Source organism: Otolemur garnettii, unplaced genomic scaffold (genome assembly GCF_000181295.1).
Source record: "Otolemur garnettii isolate 467f Iridium unplaced genomic scaffold, OtoGar3 scaffold00014, whole genome shotgun sequence".
Classification (NCBI taxonomy): domain Eukaryota; kingdom Metazoa; phylum Chordata; class Mammalia; order Primates; family Galagidae; genus Otolemur; species Otolemur garnettii.
In genome coordinates, this window is record NW_003852409.1 from 16,801,386 (window position 1) to 16,819,425 (window position 18,040).

The 18,040-nt window shown below is 43.3% G+C and overlaps 1 protein-coding gene across 1 annotated transcript in view; it reads left to right on the top strand.

Annotated features, from left to right (window-relative positions):
• Positions 1-12,972: 12,972 nt before the first annotated feature.
• RGS3 (regulator of G protein signaling 3) overlaps positions 12,973-18,040 on the top strand; it is a 124,176-nt gene continuing 119,108 nt past the window's right edge. The window contains exon 1 of the mRNA XM_012802440.2: positions 12,973-13,051. Within this exon, the coding sequence (XP_012657894.1) occupies positions 12,973-13,051 (79 nt within the window). The remainder of the gene's footprint in view (positions 13,052-18,040) is intronic.

Here is an 18,040-nt window from a genome sequence, read left to right on the forward strand (position 1 = left end):
GATGTCTAGCCTGCTTCTATTTTCAGAGGGAGAAAAAACATCTGCTGGCAGAAACGTGTTTCACCTTTGCCATGCCAATTCCTTGGAGGATCATAAACAGGACTTTGGGAAATTTCATCTACATACCACATTAGCTTTCAAGGTGCTTTACGTTCATTTATTCTCTTCTTGGTTGGTTCTCTGGTCAACTCTCTAGACAGATCGGTATTGTTTCCATTTTATAGATTAGGCTCAGAATCCAGGGCTGATAGTGGGTCATTTGGGGACTTTGAGTAAATTTTCAAAAAGGTACTCTTTCAGTCAGGCAGGCAGGGTGGCATGCCTGTAATCCTAGCACTCTGGAAGGCCAATGTGGGTGGGTTGCTTGGCTCAGGAGTTCCAGACTATCCTGAGCAAGAGAGAGACCCTGTTTCTACTAAAAATAGAAAAAGGAGCTAGGCAGGCATAGTGGCAGGCACCTATTGTCCCAGCTACTCAGGAGGTTGGGGCAAGAGAATTGCTCAAGCCCAAGAGTTTGAGGTTGCTGTGAGCTCTGATACCATGGCACTCTACTCAGGGCAACAGAGTGAGACTTTATCTAAAAAGAAAACAAAATGTACTCCTTCAGACACTTTACTATCATTTGTTGAAAGTTAATACAATGAATATACAACTCTGTGATGACTACAATATGAGCAGTGCCCTTCAAGTTGGTCCACAACCTCCACCATGTACCTGGTAGTCCTGCTAGAGAGGTTATCAATTGCCAAAAGCTAAAGGCCAGCATGTGAAGGGGGGCTGGGCTTAGAACCTGGGTCTACTCTCTCTTCTCATCCACCATATCCTGATGCCTCTCCGACTCCCTGTCTTTACTGTGCTCCTGAGATAGGATGCCCTTAATCAGACATGAAGAATGAGAGCATGTGAAAAAGAATTGACTGAGGAAGAGGAGCCCTCATGAATGCTTTGCTCCAGCTTCCCGTGTTCTGAGCAAGGAGGAGCCAGGTAACTGTTGCTAACTGCCATTTCTCCGCCATCTGGGCCTTAGAAGTGGGAGAAGTAAGGCTTAATTAGTGCCCACAAGCGCTTGGAGATCTGCTTTACACATTTACATATACATACTTAAGCCTACAAGAGGGCTTAAGTTTTAGCCTGTTGGAGTATTGATGTAGGAAGCTTATATTTCCAAGAAGCCATCCTTCATTTCATCTGTTCTTTGCTACTTTGTGATCCCTGCTAGAGACAGGCCACTTAATTTGGGCCACCATGATTTTCTAAGCACATTTCCTGGTGATACCTGGCTCAATTTGAGGTATACATAGAGGAAAGAGTCAGTGAAAACACCTCAGACATTCTAGGCCCACACTCTCTTCCTCTCAGACTGGCTGTTTTTTTTTTTTGTTTGTTTGTTTGTTTTTAATCTTGGTATTAGTCCCAGCCTCTGGAGTGACATACTCTGTTCTTCATTTTTTTTTTTTTTCCTTTTTGAACAGAATCTTGCTCTATTTCCCCAGCCAGAGTATAGTGGCATCATCGTAGCTCACTGCAACCTCAAACTCCTGGGTTTAAGCAATTCTTCTACTTCAACCCCCTGAGTAGTTGGGACTACAGGCATGCACCACCACATCTGGCTATAATTTTTTTTTTCTATTTTGGTACAGTGTCTTGCTCAGGTTGGTCTCCAAATCCTGACTTCAAATAATCCTCCTGCCTCAGCCTCCTAAGTGTCAGGATTATACCATGGCATCATAGCTCATAGCAACCTCAAACTCTTGGGCTCAAGTGATCCTCTTGATTCAGCTTCTGGAGTTGCTGGGATTACAGGTGTCCACCACAATGCCTGGCTATTTTTAGAGATGGAGTCTCCCTCTTGTTCAGGCTGATCTTGAACTCCTGAGCTCAGGCAATCCACCTACTTTGGCCTCCCAGAGTGCTAGGACTACAGGCGTGAGCCACTGTACCTGGCCTTCTCTGGGTTTTAGATATGTCTGAAGGCTTTTTGGAGTTCAGAAGAATCTGGGAAAGAATTTCTAAATTATGTCTTTTAGTTGCCGTAAGGTACAAGGGTATGAAATTAGTTTACCATCCTATTTATGCATTTTAAGCAAATATTTATTTAATACCTATTATATGTTAGAGAATCAACCCTTAGATTATTTTGATAGAGAAAGACAAAATTCTGGAGAAACAGTGGAGGGTCATTCCCAAGAATAAAACTGCAAGAGAATTTTCCCGGCTCAATCTAAAAGTTTTTATGTGACCACTAGGTGGTGATATTACATTATGAAAATGACACCCTTTTCCCCCCATCTTTTAAGACTAGAGGCCTCTGGTTATGCGGGAGGCCAGTAGCTCTGCAGCCAGAGACTTTTTGGTGAGTAACTGAAGAAAAAGAAATACAGTTAACTATTTACATATATGATCCAATTTATTTATTTATTTATTTATTTAGAGACAGAACTTCAAGCTCTCCCCCTGGGTAGAGTGCCATGACTTCACTGCTCACAGCAACCTCCAACTCCTGGGCTCAAGCGAGTCTCCTGCCTCAGCCTCCCAAGTAGCTGGGACCACAGGCGCCCACCACAACACCCGGCTATTTTTTTTGGTTGCAGCCATTATTGTTGTTTGGCGGGCTCGGGCTGGATTCGAACCCACCACCTTGGGTGTATGTGGCTGGTGCCTTAGCCACTTGAGCCACAGGTGCCGAGCCATATGATCCAATTTATATACGCAAGGGGACTGGTAGCTCTTTAAGGGATGGGGCTGTTATCTGTTTTCACAGTTATAGCCCCACATTATAGCTCTGGCATGCAGGACACATTCAATAAATACTTGACAAATGAATGAATCCCTCTCTGAATAATTTAGATTATCATTGAAAGAACTATTTCAAGAGTGTGGCCAATTCTGGAACATTCCCAGAAGTGGAGCTACTGATAATTGAGAGCTATTGATGATCCTGACAGATCATCAGTTGGGCAGAGGCTCTGGGAGGATTATTGATCTCCAAAGATCATTTTTTCTCCTCTTTTCTGCCTCTCATTCATTATGTATATTTGCTCGTTCACACATTTGTTTGTTATGAATTCATTCCACTGCTAGGCCCTAGACTGAGCAGTAAGCAGAGGTGAAGAAGACACACCTTAGTCATTGCACTGGAGTTGCTGACAGTCAGTTGGGTAGAAAGATAAGGAAGCAGATAATCAGCATTACAGCCTAGGTGAGCAGTCAGGGAGAAGGGTGGGAGAAGGGAAGAAAGAGCCTGGTGGCTGGTATGCAAGGCAGAGGCAGCCCTGGGCCTTGGGAATGGAGAGAGATTTGAGAGTTTTCATCAGAACAGGTGGAAGAAGCATGAAATCTCAGAGAGAGAGGATGTCCAGGAGGGAAGGGCACAGCTGGGAACATACCTTCCTAAGAAAGTGGAGTCCATAAAATAGAGAAATTATTAGAGAGGTGAGAAGAAAACTCAGGCAAAGTGGATGAGGACTGAGAACAGGCAAAAGAATTTCATAATCAGGACAATGGTGACTGGGAGTCAATGTTCAGTTTCACTTGAGTGGTGGGAACAGAAAAAGGGGTTCAAGAGTAACTGGGAAGAATCCAGAAGAAAAGGAAATACACGCCACTTCTCTCAGATACAGCTCCAGTAAAACCAAATTAGATATGTCTTCTGGTTCCCAGTGAAATTTCCCTGGAGAATGTTTGGGATCTCTGAATGCCGTAACCTCTGCCCTTTTATTTCTTCCCAGTGTGATCTGCTGCTGTCCACTGGCAGGGCACTTCACCATCACAGTACCCTGATCCAGAAATAGACTTTGCTCCACATAAGCCTTATATTCAAGCTTGAGTGCATTCCAGCTGAGCCACAGATCTCAGCTGTGGTTGTTGCATTTTATACTAACATATCTATGTTATTTTCTAGAAGAAAGTAGAATCCACATTCCCACATGACTTCAATTGCTAACTTGCTAATAGCTTCCCTGGAGTTTGCTTCTTGCAATTATCTCATCAGAATTTAGACAAGGCAACATGTAATAATTTTTTTCCAGGATGTGGGGAGCTCTGGGTGTGTGTTAGTCAATGGTTCCTTATCCTAGTTATATTGTTCTTTTAGAGAGATTTAAATAATAAGGAAAAACTCTTATAAATACCCACATAGTTAGCATTTCTGGTGTTTTCCTTCTTCCTTTGTGTAGATCCTGGCTTCCATACGGTATCATTTTAGCCTTGATCTGAAAGACTTTAACATTTCTTGTAGTACAAGTTTGCAAATGATGAATTAATTCAGCTTCTGTAAATCTGAGAAAATATTTAGTTTGCTGTTATTTTTTTTTTTTTTTCCTATCAGTTTTTAAAAGCTATTGCTTCACTGTCTTCTGGCAAATAGTTTCTGATGAGAAGTCTGATATTATTCTTATCTCTGTTCCTCTGTATGTAATTCTTTTTCTAGCTGTTTTAAAGATTTTCTCTTTTTCACTGTTTTTTTTTTTTTTTTTTTTTGTCTGTTTTAGAGAAAGGGTCCTGCTCTGTCACCTAAGCTGGAGTGCAGCAGTGTGATCACAGCGCTCTGTAGCCTCCGGCTCCCCTGCTCAAGCAATCCTCCTGCCTCAGCCTCCCAAGTAGCTTCAACTACAGGCACCTACCACCACACTTGGTTCATTTCTCTCTTTTCTGTAAAGATGGAGTCTCACTCTTGCTCAGGCTGGTCTCAAACTCCTTGCCTCAAGTGATCCTCCCTCCTAGGCCTCCCAGAGTGCTGGGCCACCATACCTGACCTTTTTTGCTGGTTTTAAGCAATTAGATCATGATATGCTTTGGGATGTATTTATGTTTCTTCTGCTTAGAGTTCATTGAGTTTGGATTTGTGGGTTTATGGTTTTTATCAAATTTGGAAAAAGCTAAACCATTATTTCTTCACATATATTTTCTGTCCCTTACTTTCTTCAGGGATTCCAGTTGTGTATCTGTTAGGTTGCTTGGAGTTGCCCACCGCTCACTAGTGCCCCACTCAGCCTTCCATCTTTCTTTCTGGTCTTCTTTGTGTTTCATTTTATGTGCTTTCTCTTGCCATATGTTCAAGTTCACTAATCTTTTTCTCCCCTTGAAATGTCTAATCTACTGTTAACCCTATCCTGAGTATTTTCATCTCAGACATTCTATTTTTTACACCTTGAGGACTTTTTAATATCTTCCATGTCTTTACTTAACATACTCCTAAGATTCTTCTTGAACATATGAATATAGTTATAAAAGCTGTTTTAATGTACAAATATATTTGTCTACTAATTCTATCATCTGTATCGTTGCTGGGTTGATTTCTATTGGCTGACTTGTCTCCTTATTAAGAGTCCTATTTTCCTTTTTCTTCATATACTAGGCAGCTTTTATTGGATATCAGGCATTGTGAATTTTACCTTGTTGGGTTCCGGATATTTTTGTATTCCTATGAACATTCTTGAGCTTGTTCTGGGATACAGTTAAGTACTTAGAAACAGTTTGACCCTTTGGGGTCTTGCATTGAAGCTTCCTTAGATGAGACAAGAGCAGCATTTAACCAGGGCTAATTATTACCCACAACTGAGGCAAGACCTTTCTGAGCATCTTGCCTAATGCCTGTTGAATTAGGAGGTCTTTCTACTCTGGTTGATCAGCGTAAGAATCATTCTTGGCCTTGTATAAACTTCAAAGATCATTTCCTCTAATCCTTTGGGTGGTTCTTACTCCAGTCTTGGGATACTTTCCTCGCCCCTGATGAGTTCATCAGCACTTAGCTAAAGATTTAAAGGGGACCCTTGGTAGATCTCTGGGGCCCTGTCTTTGTATGGCTGTCTGTTCCCTGGAATTCTGTCCTGTGAACTCCAGCTGCCTTGGCCTCCTGAATTCCTCAGCTCAGAGATTTAGAGTTGGCCTTGTTTCCTTCTTCTTGTTTGCAAGTCTTTCCTGGCAATAAGCTGGGCTAATCATAGGGTTTACCTTGTTTGTTTTCTGTTTCTCAGGGATTACTGTCTTTCATTGCCTGATGGCCAGAATTTTGAAAACCATTGTTTTATATATTTTGTCCAGTCTTTCAGTTGTTTCAGGTGAAAGGGAAAATCCAGTTCCTGTTATTCCATCTTGGCTTGAAGCAAAAGTCTATATTGTTTTTTAATTTTGAAACACTTTTTGAGGGCCTCTGGAATGTAAGACTATGCCAAGGAAAGTTGCTTGTTATCAGGCCAGGAAAAGCGGTTCTTCTTGAAGAGGCTAAAAGGGCACCTAACTGCAAGGGCACTGAGTCATTCTAGTGGAGAGGGGGCTCTCTGCTTTTCTTCTCCGTCTCTTATCAAGTCTTTGGCTTTTATCTTTCAACTTAACTTACTATTTCACATTCCTTTAGTGGTGATGTTTTGGTCTCTTCCGCTTTGAAGCAATACCTCCCGGCTCCTACTTGAAATCTTACATTTTCTACTTGGTTCCTACTTACACCCTGTTTACGTATCTAGGTCACCACGTGTTTCTACATCTGAGGCAAATTAAAGTTTCTCAGTGGTATTTACAGCAACCAGCATCTGTTCCCATAGAGAACCACTAACCCATAGATACTGTGTTCTACCTTGAAGATGAATTGGAGACATACTTTTAAAAGGCAAATCCTTTATTTCGGGAGTGAATAAAATACCACTTAACAAAACATTCCAGCTGGTTAAATTTAGGATAAGAAAAAACCTGACCCAAGAATATTCTCTGGCTTTGAGCCCAGAGTATTTTTCCTTTTAGAGTAAATTTGGTACATTTTCATTCATGTGGAGCTGTTGCCTCTTGGCATTTTATTCTGGGATGAAAGGTCAACAATGACCGCCTTGTTACTAAATCCAATGGACACTTCTCAGTTATTAACCTACTTGACATCTTAACAGTATTTGACACTGTTGATTATTATCTCCTTAATATATTCCCTGGCTTTTCTTCTTCCCTTCTGGCCTTTTTTCCTCTGCCTGTGTTTTTGATACTCTTCTTGGTTCTGTCCTGAGCTGCCTTCTCACATTTAACATTCTTTTTGGGCTCTCTTATCTGTGCCTGTGGCTTCACTGGGAATTCCTAAATCTATATTGCTATTCCAAGCATTTTTCTGAGTTTCAGTTCAGTCTGTTCAACTGTTCACTTGATGTCTCCACTTGGATGGCACCTAGGTAACTCAACCTTAACAAGCTCACAGTTGAACTTATCAGCTCTCCCCTTAATTCAGCCCTTCCTCCCATGGTCTCCATCTCAGTAAAGCGTACTTCAAAACATTTAATTTCTCAAGCCAGCATTCCATCTTTTACTCAATTCCCAAGGCTGGTGGATTCTACCACTTTCTGCTTCTACCACTACTACACTAGTTTAGTCACTATCATCTTTTACCTGATGACTGAAAAAGACTTCTCCTAACAGTATTTTTTTTTTTTTTTTGAGACAGAGCTTCAAGCTGTAGAGTAGAGTGCTATGGCATCACAGCTCACAGCAACCTCAAACTCTTGGGCTCAAGCGATTCTCTTGCCTCAGCCTCCAGAGTAGCTGGGATTACAGGTGCCTCCCACAACGCTCGGCTATTTTTTTTTTTTTTTAGAGACGAGGGTATTAATCTTGCTCAGGTTGGTCTTGAACTTCTGAGCTCAAGCAATCTACCCACCTCAGCCTCCCAGAGTGGTGGGATTATAGGCATGAGCCACCATCATGCCTAGCCCCCAAGATTTACTTTTTTAAGATCATAGAAAAGTTTTTAATTTTTTTTTTTTAAGAGACAGAGTCTCACTTTATCACCGTTGGTAGAGTGCTGTGGTGTCACAGCTCATAGCAACTTCTAACTCTTGGGTTTAGGCGATTTTCTTGCCTCAGCCTCCTGAGTAGCTGGGACTATAGGCAACTGCCACCACACCCAGCTATTTTTTTTTGTTGCAGTTTGGCTGGGGCTAGGTTTGAACCCACCACCCTCGGTATATGGGGCCAGTGCCCTACTCACTGAGCCACAGGTGCCACCCAGTTTTTAATATTTTTGATTTTCTCCCCAACCATTTAAAAATATAAAGTCCACCTGTAGCTCACCTACTGTACAAAAACAGGCAGGCAGATAGATTTGGTCTATAGGCCATAGTTTGCCAACCTGCACTAATATGTTCACTGAATTTGAACTCTCTTTGCAGTTCTGGAATAAATACTGCTTGAACATGAATATACTGCTAGATTTGATTTGCTGTTTAAAATTATTTAAAATTTTTGCATCTATAATCATAACTCAGATTGGTCTGTGTATAGATTTCTTTTCTTTTTTTTGCAGTTTTTGGCTGGGGTTGGGTTTGAACCTGCCACCATCTGGTATATGGAGCTGGCGCCCTACCTTTGAGCCACAGGCACCACCCCCTAGATTTCAAACTAGTGGTGGGCACAGATGTTTACTACTAGCGTATATAAAATTTAAAAATTTTTTGAATGAGTTGTCAATTTTAAAAAGTTGGAAAATACTACATTAATAATTTGAGATTTCTGGCTTTTTTTTTTTTTTAAGAAATGTGGCAAAACTGGAAACTGTTGACCAAGCTTTGCCATATTTTAATAGATCTGCTTTATGGTAAGTTTTCTATTTCATTAGTGTCTACTCTTATTTTTGTCTTTGACCTTTGGCCTATAGAGTTCTGATCTAACCTTATTTGGTTTTTATCTAGCTTCCTACCTAGCACTGGCAAGTCTTCCAGTTTTCTTATAGGTTCTAAAATAGTTTAAAGTACATTGGCATTATCTGTTTCTTGAAACTCTTTTTTGTTTTGTTTTTTTGAGACAGAGTCTCACTCTGTTGCCCTGGGTGCTGTCGCGTCATAGCTCACAGCCACTTTAAACTCTTAGGTTTAAGCGATCCTCTTGTCTCAGACTTGTGAGTAGCTGGGACTACAGGAATGTACCACCACACCTGACTAGTTTTTCTATTTTTAGTAGAGATGGGGTCTTGCTTTGCTGGGGCTGGTCTTGAACTCCTGAGCTCATGTGATCCATTCGCCTTGGAGTCCCAGAGTGCTAGGATTAAAGGTCTGAGCCATTGCACCCAACCTGTTTCTTGAAGATCTTATAGAATCAGCCTCTTAAACTATCTGGGTTTTCTATGATTTTTGTCAGGTAGATTTTGGTTTCTACGAGTAGTGATGTATTAAACATTTTAAACTCTTATATCAATTTTACTAATTAATATTTTCTGGAAACTCATCCATTTTCTCCCAGATTTTCAAATTTATGCAATAAGATTGCAATGGTTTTCTCTTATAATTAAAAATCTTGGCTGGCTTTCTCTTACCTAAACTTACTTGTAGTTTTCTTTATAAGTTTTACCAACGGTCTGTTTTACTAGTCTTTTAAAGATTAGGCTTTGGTTTTATTGTTGAAGTCTACTTTTCTTTTTTGGAATAAATTTCAACTTTAACTTTATTATTTCCTTTTAAAATTTTCTTCTGAATTGGCTTATTTTTCTTCTAATTTTTAAAAATGAATCTCTAGTTTTGTAACTTTTAAAAATCTTACCCAGATTACGCCTATAATCCTAGTACTCTGGGAGGCTGAGGTGGGTGGATTGCGTGAGCTCACGAGTTCAAGACCAGCCTGAGCGAAAGCGAGACCCTGTCTCTAAAAATAGAAAAATTGAGGCAAGAGGACCAATTGAGCCCAAGAGTTGGAGGTTGCTGTGAGCTATAACTCCATGGCACTCTACCCAGGGTGACAGCTTGAGACCCTGTCTAAAAAAAAGAAAAGAAATCTTTCTTAGTTTTTAAACAAAATTGATTTTTTCTTGAACTTTTAATTCTATCCCATTGATCTATTTGTCTTTTCTTTCTGATATTACATTATTATAACACTTTTTAGCATCTAGTAGTTCAAGTCCTCTTTATAATTATTTTCTCAAAATTTTCTTAGTTATTGGGCTAGATGATATCTTAAAGTCATCAAGATTCTTTATGGGTTAATACAGGCATCCTCAAACTATAGCCCACCCACCTAGGACATTTATCCGGCCCGCCAGGTGTTTTTGTCGCTGCTGCCTGTCCTGCTTAGCAGCTGACTCATCCCGGAGCCTGCAGTCTGGCCCTCCAATGGTCTGAGGAACAGTGAACTGGCCCCCTGTTTAAAAAGTTTGAGGACCCCTGGGTTAATATGAAAATGCACCCACCCAAAATCCTTGTAGTCCCTTCCTTCCAAATCCAAGTACTCCTTATTCTTCTAGATACAAAGTCAGTCTTCAAAAATGCCTATAATTAATCTGTGTATGTTGATGTAGCGCCTGAATGTGGTACATTAGGTATGTTTTGTGTGCATGTGTCTGCCGTGTATGTGTGCTTGTTTATGTTGTTTTATGTTACTGGAGTGTGTGGGGTGTGTTTGTATCTATGTGAGCTATGTATGTATTGTGCTTATGTATGTGTATACGGTGTGATTGTGTATGAGCATGGGTGTGTTAAGGTATGTGTATGTGTGCAGAGTATATGTCTATGTGCTAAGTTTATTATGTGTGGAGAGTGTGTGGGTATATATGAAGTAGAGGAGAGATACTGAGTCCCCAGGAGGTGCTAGACTGCTCAGTGCATATTAGAGAGCCAGTTCGATCCTCAAACTTCCCTGTCTTCTTGGGGAAAGCAAGGCCATGATGGTGACCCTTTGTGGATGTTGCCTGTGGACAGCAGTGTGGTTAATAGGGCCTGACCTTCTTGGAGTGCCACTGCCCAGGTTCTCACTCACCTCTCTCCTCCATCTTCTGAGAAAAACATGACCTGTTCCTTAAGAAAAGGAAGCTTCCAGTACTCTACTAAGTAAAGGAGCCTTACTGGTGATGGTGGAGGTGGTGCCACCAGAGTGGTCAGATCAGGATCAGGCTAGTTTTGGGATCTTCTAACTGAATAGTTTAGCTGCTCAGTGGGGCAGGAGTCAGGAGGGGCTGCAAGGCAGTGGGATCTTTGTCCCTAGTAGAGGGTAGAGTGCCCAGTGTGGTCTTTCCTTGGTCTTTCCCCCCCAAATCACACTCAGACAGTGCAACTCTAATCAGTTCTCCTGCGGGGTCTCACCCTCCTGAGTTATACCTGCAGGCTGCTCACAGCCTTACTGAGTCTACGGTGGTCTCTGCTGGGGGAGGAGGCTCTACAGTGGTCCCTTGGGTGTATCACCCTCTCTGTGTCTGTGGACCTTCCTTTGCCCTGGCTCCTGAAGGTCATGTATTCTAGTTCATACAGAAGTGAACACCCTTACGGGGGCATCTTCAGCCATGCCTAACTCATGCTCCCATCTTGTTCCTGCAGGTCTGCAGCACCTCTGGGTTTAGTGTCCTGTCTGCATCCTGTGACTTGAGGCTGCCTGGCTGGATGGAGGGAATGAGGCAAGATACCTCCCTGCCCAGGAAGGATGCCTGGACTCAGACTTCTCCAGCCAGGAAGAGGATCAGGCGTGCCCAAGTTCAGGGTGCAGGTAAGTCTATCTGCCATTGGGTTGGGCCAGGAGAGTGGGCCTGCCCTGCTAAAGGCACTGTCATTGCGTGAGGGTGGGGGAACAGCAGGGCAGGACTTTATGAAGCGCCAAGATTGAAACCATGCACTGGTTTTTATGTAATTCATTTATACTTGACCACTAATTTGCTAATTTCAGGGCTCCTTCTCCAGTTTCTGCTCCCTGCTGGTGGCCAGCTGGCCCTGTGGCATCTAATTTCCTTACCTGCCTCAAGAAGGCAGGTTTGCTACCTCTACCTGCTGTTGGCCATGGGGCAAAGTGTACAGGCCAAGGAAGGACAGAAGGACAATAGCCTTTGGGGCAGCCAGGGTTCAGATTTCAGCGTTGCCTGTTCCTAGCTCTGTAAACCTTGGCCAAGTTACTCCTCTGCCTGAGGTTCAGATTTCTTCCTGATAAATTGGGGCTACTAATAATCCCTAGGCTTACAGTGAAAATGACGTGTGTCAACTGCCCAGCTCAGTCCCTGGCACCTGGTGCTCAATACGCACAACTCTTCTCTCCATTTTCTCTCTTCCTTCTCCCCATCTTGTCATGAGAAGGTCACTGAACCACAGATATTCACTTAGCAATGATATCAGAGGGAAAGAGTCAAATACCAACACTTCTCCTTTGTAGATTTACACGAGACAAACAGCTTTCCTTCCCACAGCAGCAACAGTCAGATATTTGCAAAGCAGATGTCTGGGTGTGAAGGCACTCCCTGGAGGTGTCCCATGAATGTTTGCCAACAAAACAGTGCAGGGGGCTTCCTTCCGGCTCTGCCTCCCTGCGCCAGGCTTGGGAGATTCGAAGTGCCCACCCTTTCTGTGTCCTGTGCGTTTCTCTTCCTCAGGGGCTGGGAGGCTGTCCGATGGCGCCAGGCTGGGAGGGGTGGAGGTGGCAGGAGGCTAGTTGGAGCAAGCCGCTGTCATCTGGACCTGTGTCAGGCAGTGTTCATCCAACAGGAGGCTCAAGAAGGCGAAGCAGGCAGCAGGGTTTGGGAAGGGGCTGCAGCCTGCTGGGGGCGACCTGTCCAAGTGCCGAGAACACTGTTCCAATCCCCACCGCACTGGGCCAGGGGAGTGATGCTTTGTCCATGCTTGGTTCTGATGATTACAGGTCTGAGCTTCAAAGCAGGTTACATACCTGGCTAATTGCTGGTCCGGGAGAGCTGGATGAGTAGGCCAAGTCCGGTCCGAGTGGGCATCCCGGGCCAGGGCCTCTTGTGGGCTTGCACTTCCAGCCTGAAACGCGGTGCTGGAGCTTGGAGCCCCAGACCAGCCGCCAGTCCCGCCGGCTCCCGGTGCAGGAGTGCCTCCCCCGCCACGTCTGCTCCGCAGGGCAAATCTTCCCATTCAAACCCGCGCGGGCCAATCAGGGCCTGGCGCGCCCGGCCGGTTCCAACGCGCCCCGCGGCCGGCCTCCCGCTCCTCCCGCCTCTGAGGCACTGGCTGGGAGGCTGTGAACCTGCTGCCTCGGTTACAGGGGAGCAACACAGCCGCTTCGGGTTACAGGGACACCATGGAGCACTCTCTGCACCGAGTCTCCCTCGGGAGCCGGCGTGCCCACCGGGACCTGTCCTTCTTCCTCACCACCTATGGTAAGTGGCCTCTGGGGCTGGCTGCCTGGGGCTGCTTTGCCCTACTCTCTCCGCCCAGAGAGGCAGTCCCCCAGGGTGACAGGTGAGGCTGGGAATACGCACTCCTTCTCTTGGGGGCACCTTCTTTGGCCCCTTCCTCCTGTGGTTGCCCAGGAGGGGCTCAGGGCACGAGCTCAAGCCAAGCAAGCTGCCGGATACCACCTGCTGCCTGACCACTGGTGCCAACTGCAGTTGTTCTGTCTCGCTTGGCTGGAGTAATCACTCTCTGGTTAATCTTTCAGAAACCTGGTTTGTCACCACCAACTTCCCATTAGCATGCAGCTCAGGTTAAATCAAGGTCTCTTACTGCATCTGGAGATCTGATTCATTCACTTCCCTTTGGCTCAGGGAGGGGACATAGTCTTGCCTCTTGGGGGACTCACCTTGGAGGCTTGTAATCTGATTTCATTGGATGTCTGAAATTCCACAGTGAAGATGGAAGAATTCTCTCCTCCAAAACAGACCAGTCACTCAGGAGGATCCCAGGACTGTCCTCAGGGCTTGAGGTGGAACCAGATGTGCAGTGGGCCTCAGTCTTAAGCCCCTAGGTAGTTGAGTGAGTTTCCTAAATAACAACTGGGTAGCAGCTGCCCAAAGGCTTGCGCAAACCTGGCCTTCCAGGTAGCCATAGTGAAGATAATAACCCTTCCCTACAGTATAGCCCTTCATTTCCTCCTGCAATTCCCTGTGGAGAGAGGGTTATTTTTCCTCTGTGAAGACTTGAGACTCAAAGAGTAGAAGATTTTCCAGTGCAAAGTTGGCACCTGAGTTTAAGCTTTCTGGAGATGAACTGTCTGGCACATTTTTGTTTAAACTTGCACACAATTTCCTTATAAAGGTTGGTGCCATTACTACAACTTAACTGGACTTTGCCCAGCTTTCAAAGACAGAGCACTCAAGGTGTTAGTCCCTCCCTATCTCCTCTGTTCCCAGGCTGTTCCCAGGCTTACTCCTGTCTAACACACATGGCTCTTCACAGCCTGCTTTTTCCTATAGGGGCAGAGGGAGTGATGGAAGAGCAGCAGCTTGGCCCCTGTGACTGGCCTACTGTCTGGCATCCTGGGAGTTCACTGTTCCAGTTAGTGGATGATAATTAAGAGCAATTAACAAGCCTCCATTTGTTGAGCACTTACCATGTGCCATGTCTTGTGCCAAGTGCTTTACTTGTGTTATTTCATTTAAACCCAACTGGAGGAGGCAGTTCCTGTTAACCCCATTGGGATTCAGGATGCTATGAGACAAGGGAGATTTCCCAGCTGATTGGGGCTGGTAGGATTAGGGCTGGTCAGGAAAGAATGTTAGGGAGCTGTGAGGCCCTCTAAGAAACTTAGTGAAAAGAAAGTGAAAAATCAGTTGTAGTCTGTCTCCTCAGAGAGGCTACTATTAACATTTTGATTTATGTCCTTCCAATTTTTTTTCTGTGTGTGTTGGGGGGAGGGATCAAATTTTAACGAACTTGAGATCAAATTACATGTGCACTTTTATAACCCGTTTCTTTTCCTTACTGATGGGATGTGAATATTTCCTTCCATCAGTGTGTGTTCTACTGACTTAATCTCCCTGCCACATCTGGGAAGTTTAGGGAGGGGAGGGCCCAGGTCCAGCAGGGAGTAGATCTTCCTGCCCTGCCATGGCCTCAGGGCTGGGCCTGATAGGTATCAGGGGAGGTTGCTGCTTGAACAAGTGGCTGTGAACTGAGTGTGCAGGAGGCAGGCAGGAGCCTAGGTGGGGTGAGGAGCTGCACGCTCTTATTTAGCAGTCTCCTCTCACATCTCTCCGAGTATACTAATTAGGGTGTTTGAGAAGATCTTTCTTGTTCCCTGCATTATCTCTCTTTCCTTGGGTGCCATTTGTCATGTTGCCTCTCTTTTGTTTACCTGCTTATGAGCAAAGATTCCTATAGTGGTTTCCAAACCAGGCCAAATATCAGAAGCATCCAGGGGGCCTGTCAAAATACACAGATTTCTAGGATCTTCTTCCAGAGATTCTGGTTTAATAGGTCTAGGGTAGAACTGGAGAGCACACAAATTTAAGAAGTCACAGAAATGCTTTGACCACCAACCGGGTTTGGATTCAGAGTCAGTTTTCGTAGCCAGTGGGACTCCCTTTGCTGGGAAGTTCTTTGTTACATTTTTCTCAGTTCCCAGGCCTTTCCCCCTGGGCCTTCAGCAGTGGGCTTTGCCTTGGCAGAACCAGATGAAGATGTTGCCTTGCTGATAATTTCCTGAACACAAACATTGAAGGGCAGTGTAGGCATGTCTGGAAATATAAAGAGATAAACTTGTTTTCATCATAATTTCCTTCAGGAAGAGTACTGTATAGGAAGACTAACAATTAAGTTTGTGAACTCATCCTAGAAAAAGTGCTACATACCTCATTGCTGAATATCACTATGGTCACCTTCAAAGTACTTCCCTTGGTTCGGCACCTGTGGCTCAAGCGGCTAAGGCGCCAGCCACATACACCTAAGGTGGCAGGTTCGAATCCCCAGCCCGGGCCGCCAAACAACAATGATGGCTGCAACCAAAAAAAAAAAAAAAATGGCCAGGCGTTGTGGTGGGCGCCTGTAGTCCCAGCTACTTGGGAGGCTGAGGCAGGAGACTCGCTTGAGCCCAGGAGTTGGAGGTTGCTGTGAGCGTGATGCCATGGCACTCTACCCAGGGGGATAGCTTGAGGCTCCGTCTCAAAAAAAAAAAAACAAACAAAGTACTTCCCTTGGGAAGCTAAGCACTGATGCCAGTGCCTAGTCTACCCTGCAAATCAATTTTGGGACTCTTTTTCTGGAATGGTCATCAGAGCTGTCATTGTACAGCACACAAAAGCATGCAACAATAATGAACGCCACTCAGTAAGACACTGCCGTACATTGGCACAAACACAGCCGTGAGATACTGATATACTGAGGTTCTGAAACCTCACCGAATTGTTCATATAGTGCTGCTAGCGTAAGTGAATGGTGACAAGTTCTCAAACTTAATTGTCAGACTTTGTATATTATTTACATGTGTACATCAGCACAACCCTTTGTCCCCCCCAACAGGGACATGTTCAAGTAACATTAATTGACCATATACTTCCTTCTGAAGAGATAGCCTGTCTTCACCAGAAAGCAGTATGCAAGCTGAGGCTAGGATCCCACTACTCTAGAGGGGTATTTTCCTTACTGAAATAACTGCTGCAATCTGAAGAAGTCATTATAGGTACACATAATATTTTTTATTTTATTTTGATTATGATATTTGCTTTAATTTTTTTGGTATTACCTTTTTCTGAGATATAATTCAGATAAACATAATCCATTCATTTAAAGTATACAATCCAATGGTTTTAGTATATTCACAGAGTAGAGTAGCCATTACCAAGCGAATGGTACTAAATTAGAACAGCTTCATTAACTCAAGAAGGAACACTGTACCCTTTAACTTATTACCCCCAATTCCTAGGCTTCCCTCACCCCCACCCCTTAGCAATCACTAATCTCCTCTTAGTCTCCACAGAGTTTTCCTTTTCTGGACATTCCATATCAACAGAATCATTTTAAATTGCACACAAACTTTAAGGACACCCTGTATATATCTTTTGTGACAGACTTCTTTCACTTAGCATAATGTTTTCGAGGTTCACCCAGGTAGCGTGTATCAGTACTTCATTTGTTTTTATGACTGAATATTATTTTGTTTTTATGGCTGTACCACATTTTGTTTATCGGTTCATCTGGATGAATACTTGGGTTGTTTCTACCTTCTCTCTAGTATGAATAATGCTGCCACGAACATTTGTGTACAAGTTTTTGTGAGGACAAACGCTTTCATTTCTCTTCACATACACGCGGTATATACCTAGGAGAAGAACTGCTGGTCATAGGGTATCTCTGTGTTGAACTGCTTAAAGAACTGCCAAACCCTTTTCCAAAGTGGCTGTACCATTTTACACTCCCACCAGCAGTATATGAGGGTTTTGATTTCTCCACATCCTCAACAACACTTATTATGATCTGATTTTTTAATTCTAACCATTCTGGGGGTGTGATGTGGTCTCTTGTAGTTTTAATTAGCATTTCCCTGATCACCAGTGATGGACATTTTTCATATGCTTGAGTTGACCACCTAGGAGCCTGTAACAAACTGGTTACATATGGAGGTGGTCAACAATAAGGTACTAAGCCTAGTGTACTAATATGTACAGTGGTCTGTGAAAATTAGGTCATCTTAAGGAGGTGGTCAATATAGGGAGGTGGCCAACTATGGAGGTTCTACTGTATTTGTAGATCTTTGGAGAAAAGTTTATTCAGATTCTTTGCTCATTTTTAAATTGGGCTATTTGTCTTTTTATTATGGACTTGTAAGAGTACTTTATATATTCTAGAAATAGATCCTATATCATATTTCTGATTTGCAAATATTTTCAATCTGTGTCTTTTTCACTTTCTTAATAGTGTTCTTAGAATCCCAAACACTTTTAATTTTGATGAAGTCCACTTTATTTTTTCTTGTGTTGCTTACAGTTTGGTGTCATATCTCAGAATCCTTTGCCAAATAAGCTTCTGTAGGTTACAAAGAGATTTTTTTTCTTCTGAGAGTTTTATGTCTTTGATCCATTTTAGTTTTTTATTTAGGTCTTTGATCCATTTTGAGTTTTTAAAAAATATGCTGTGAGGTAAGGGTCATTGCTCTGTGTGGCTCTTCAATTGTCCCAACACCATTTGTTGAAAATATTAAAAAATTATCCCCAGTGGATGATCTTGATATCTTTGTCAAAAACCCTTTGACCAAAGAACCATAGGTTTAATGGTTATTTCTGGGCTCTCAGTTCTATCCCATTGATCTGTTTGTCTATCATTATGTCAGTACTACACTGTCTTAATTTACTGTTGTTTGTAGTAAGTTTTGAAACTGGCAAGTGTAAATCCTTCAACTTTGTTCATCTTCTTCTTTTTTTTTTTTTTTTTTT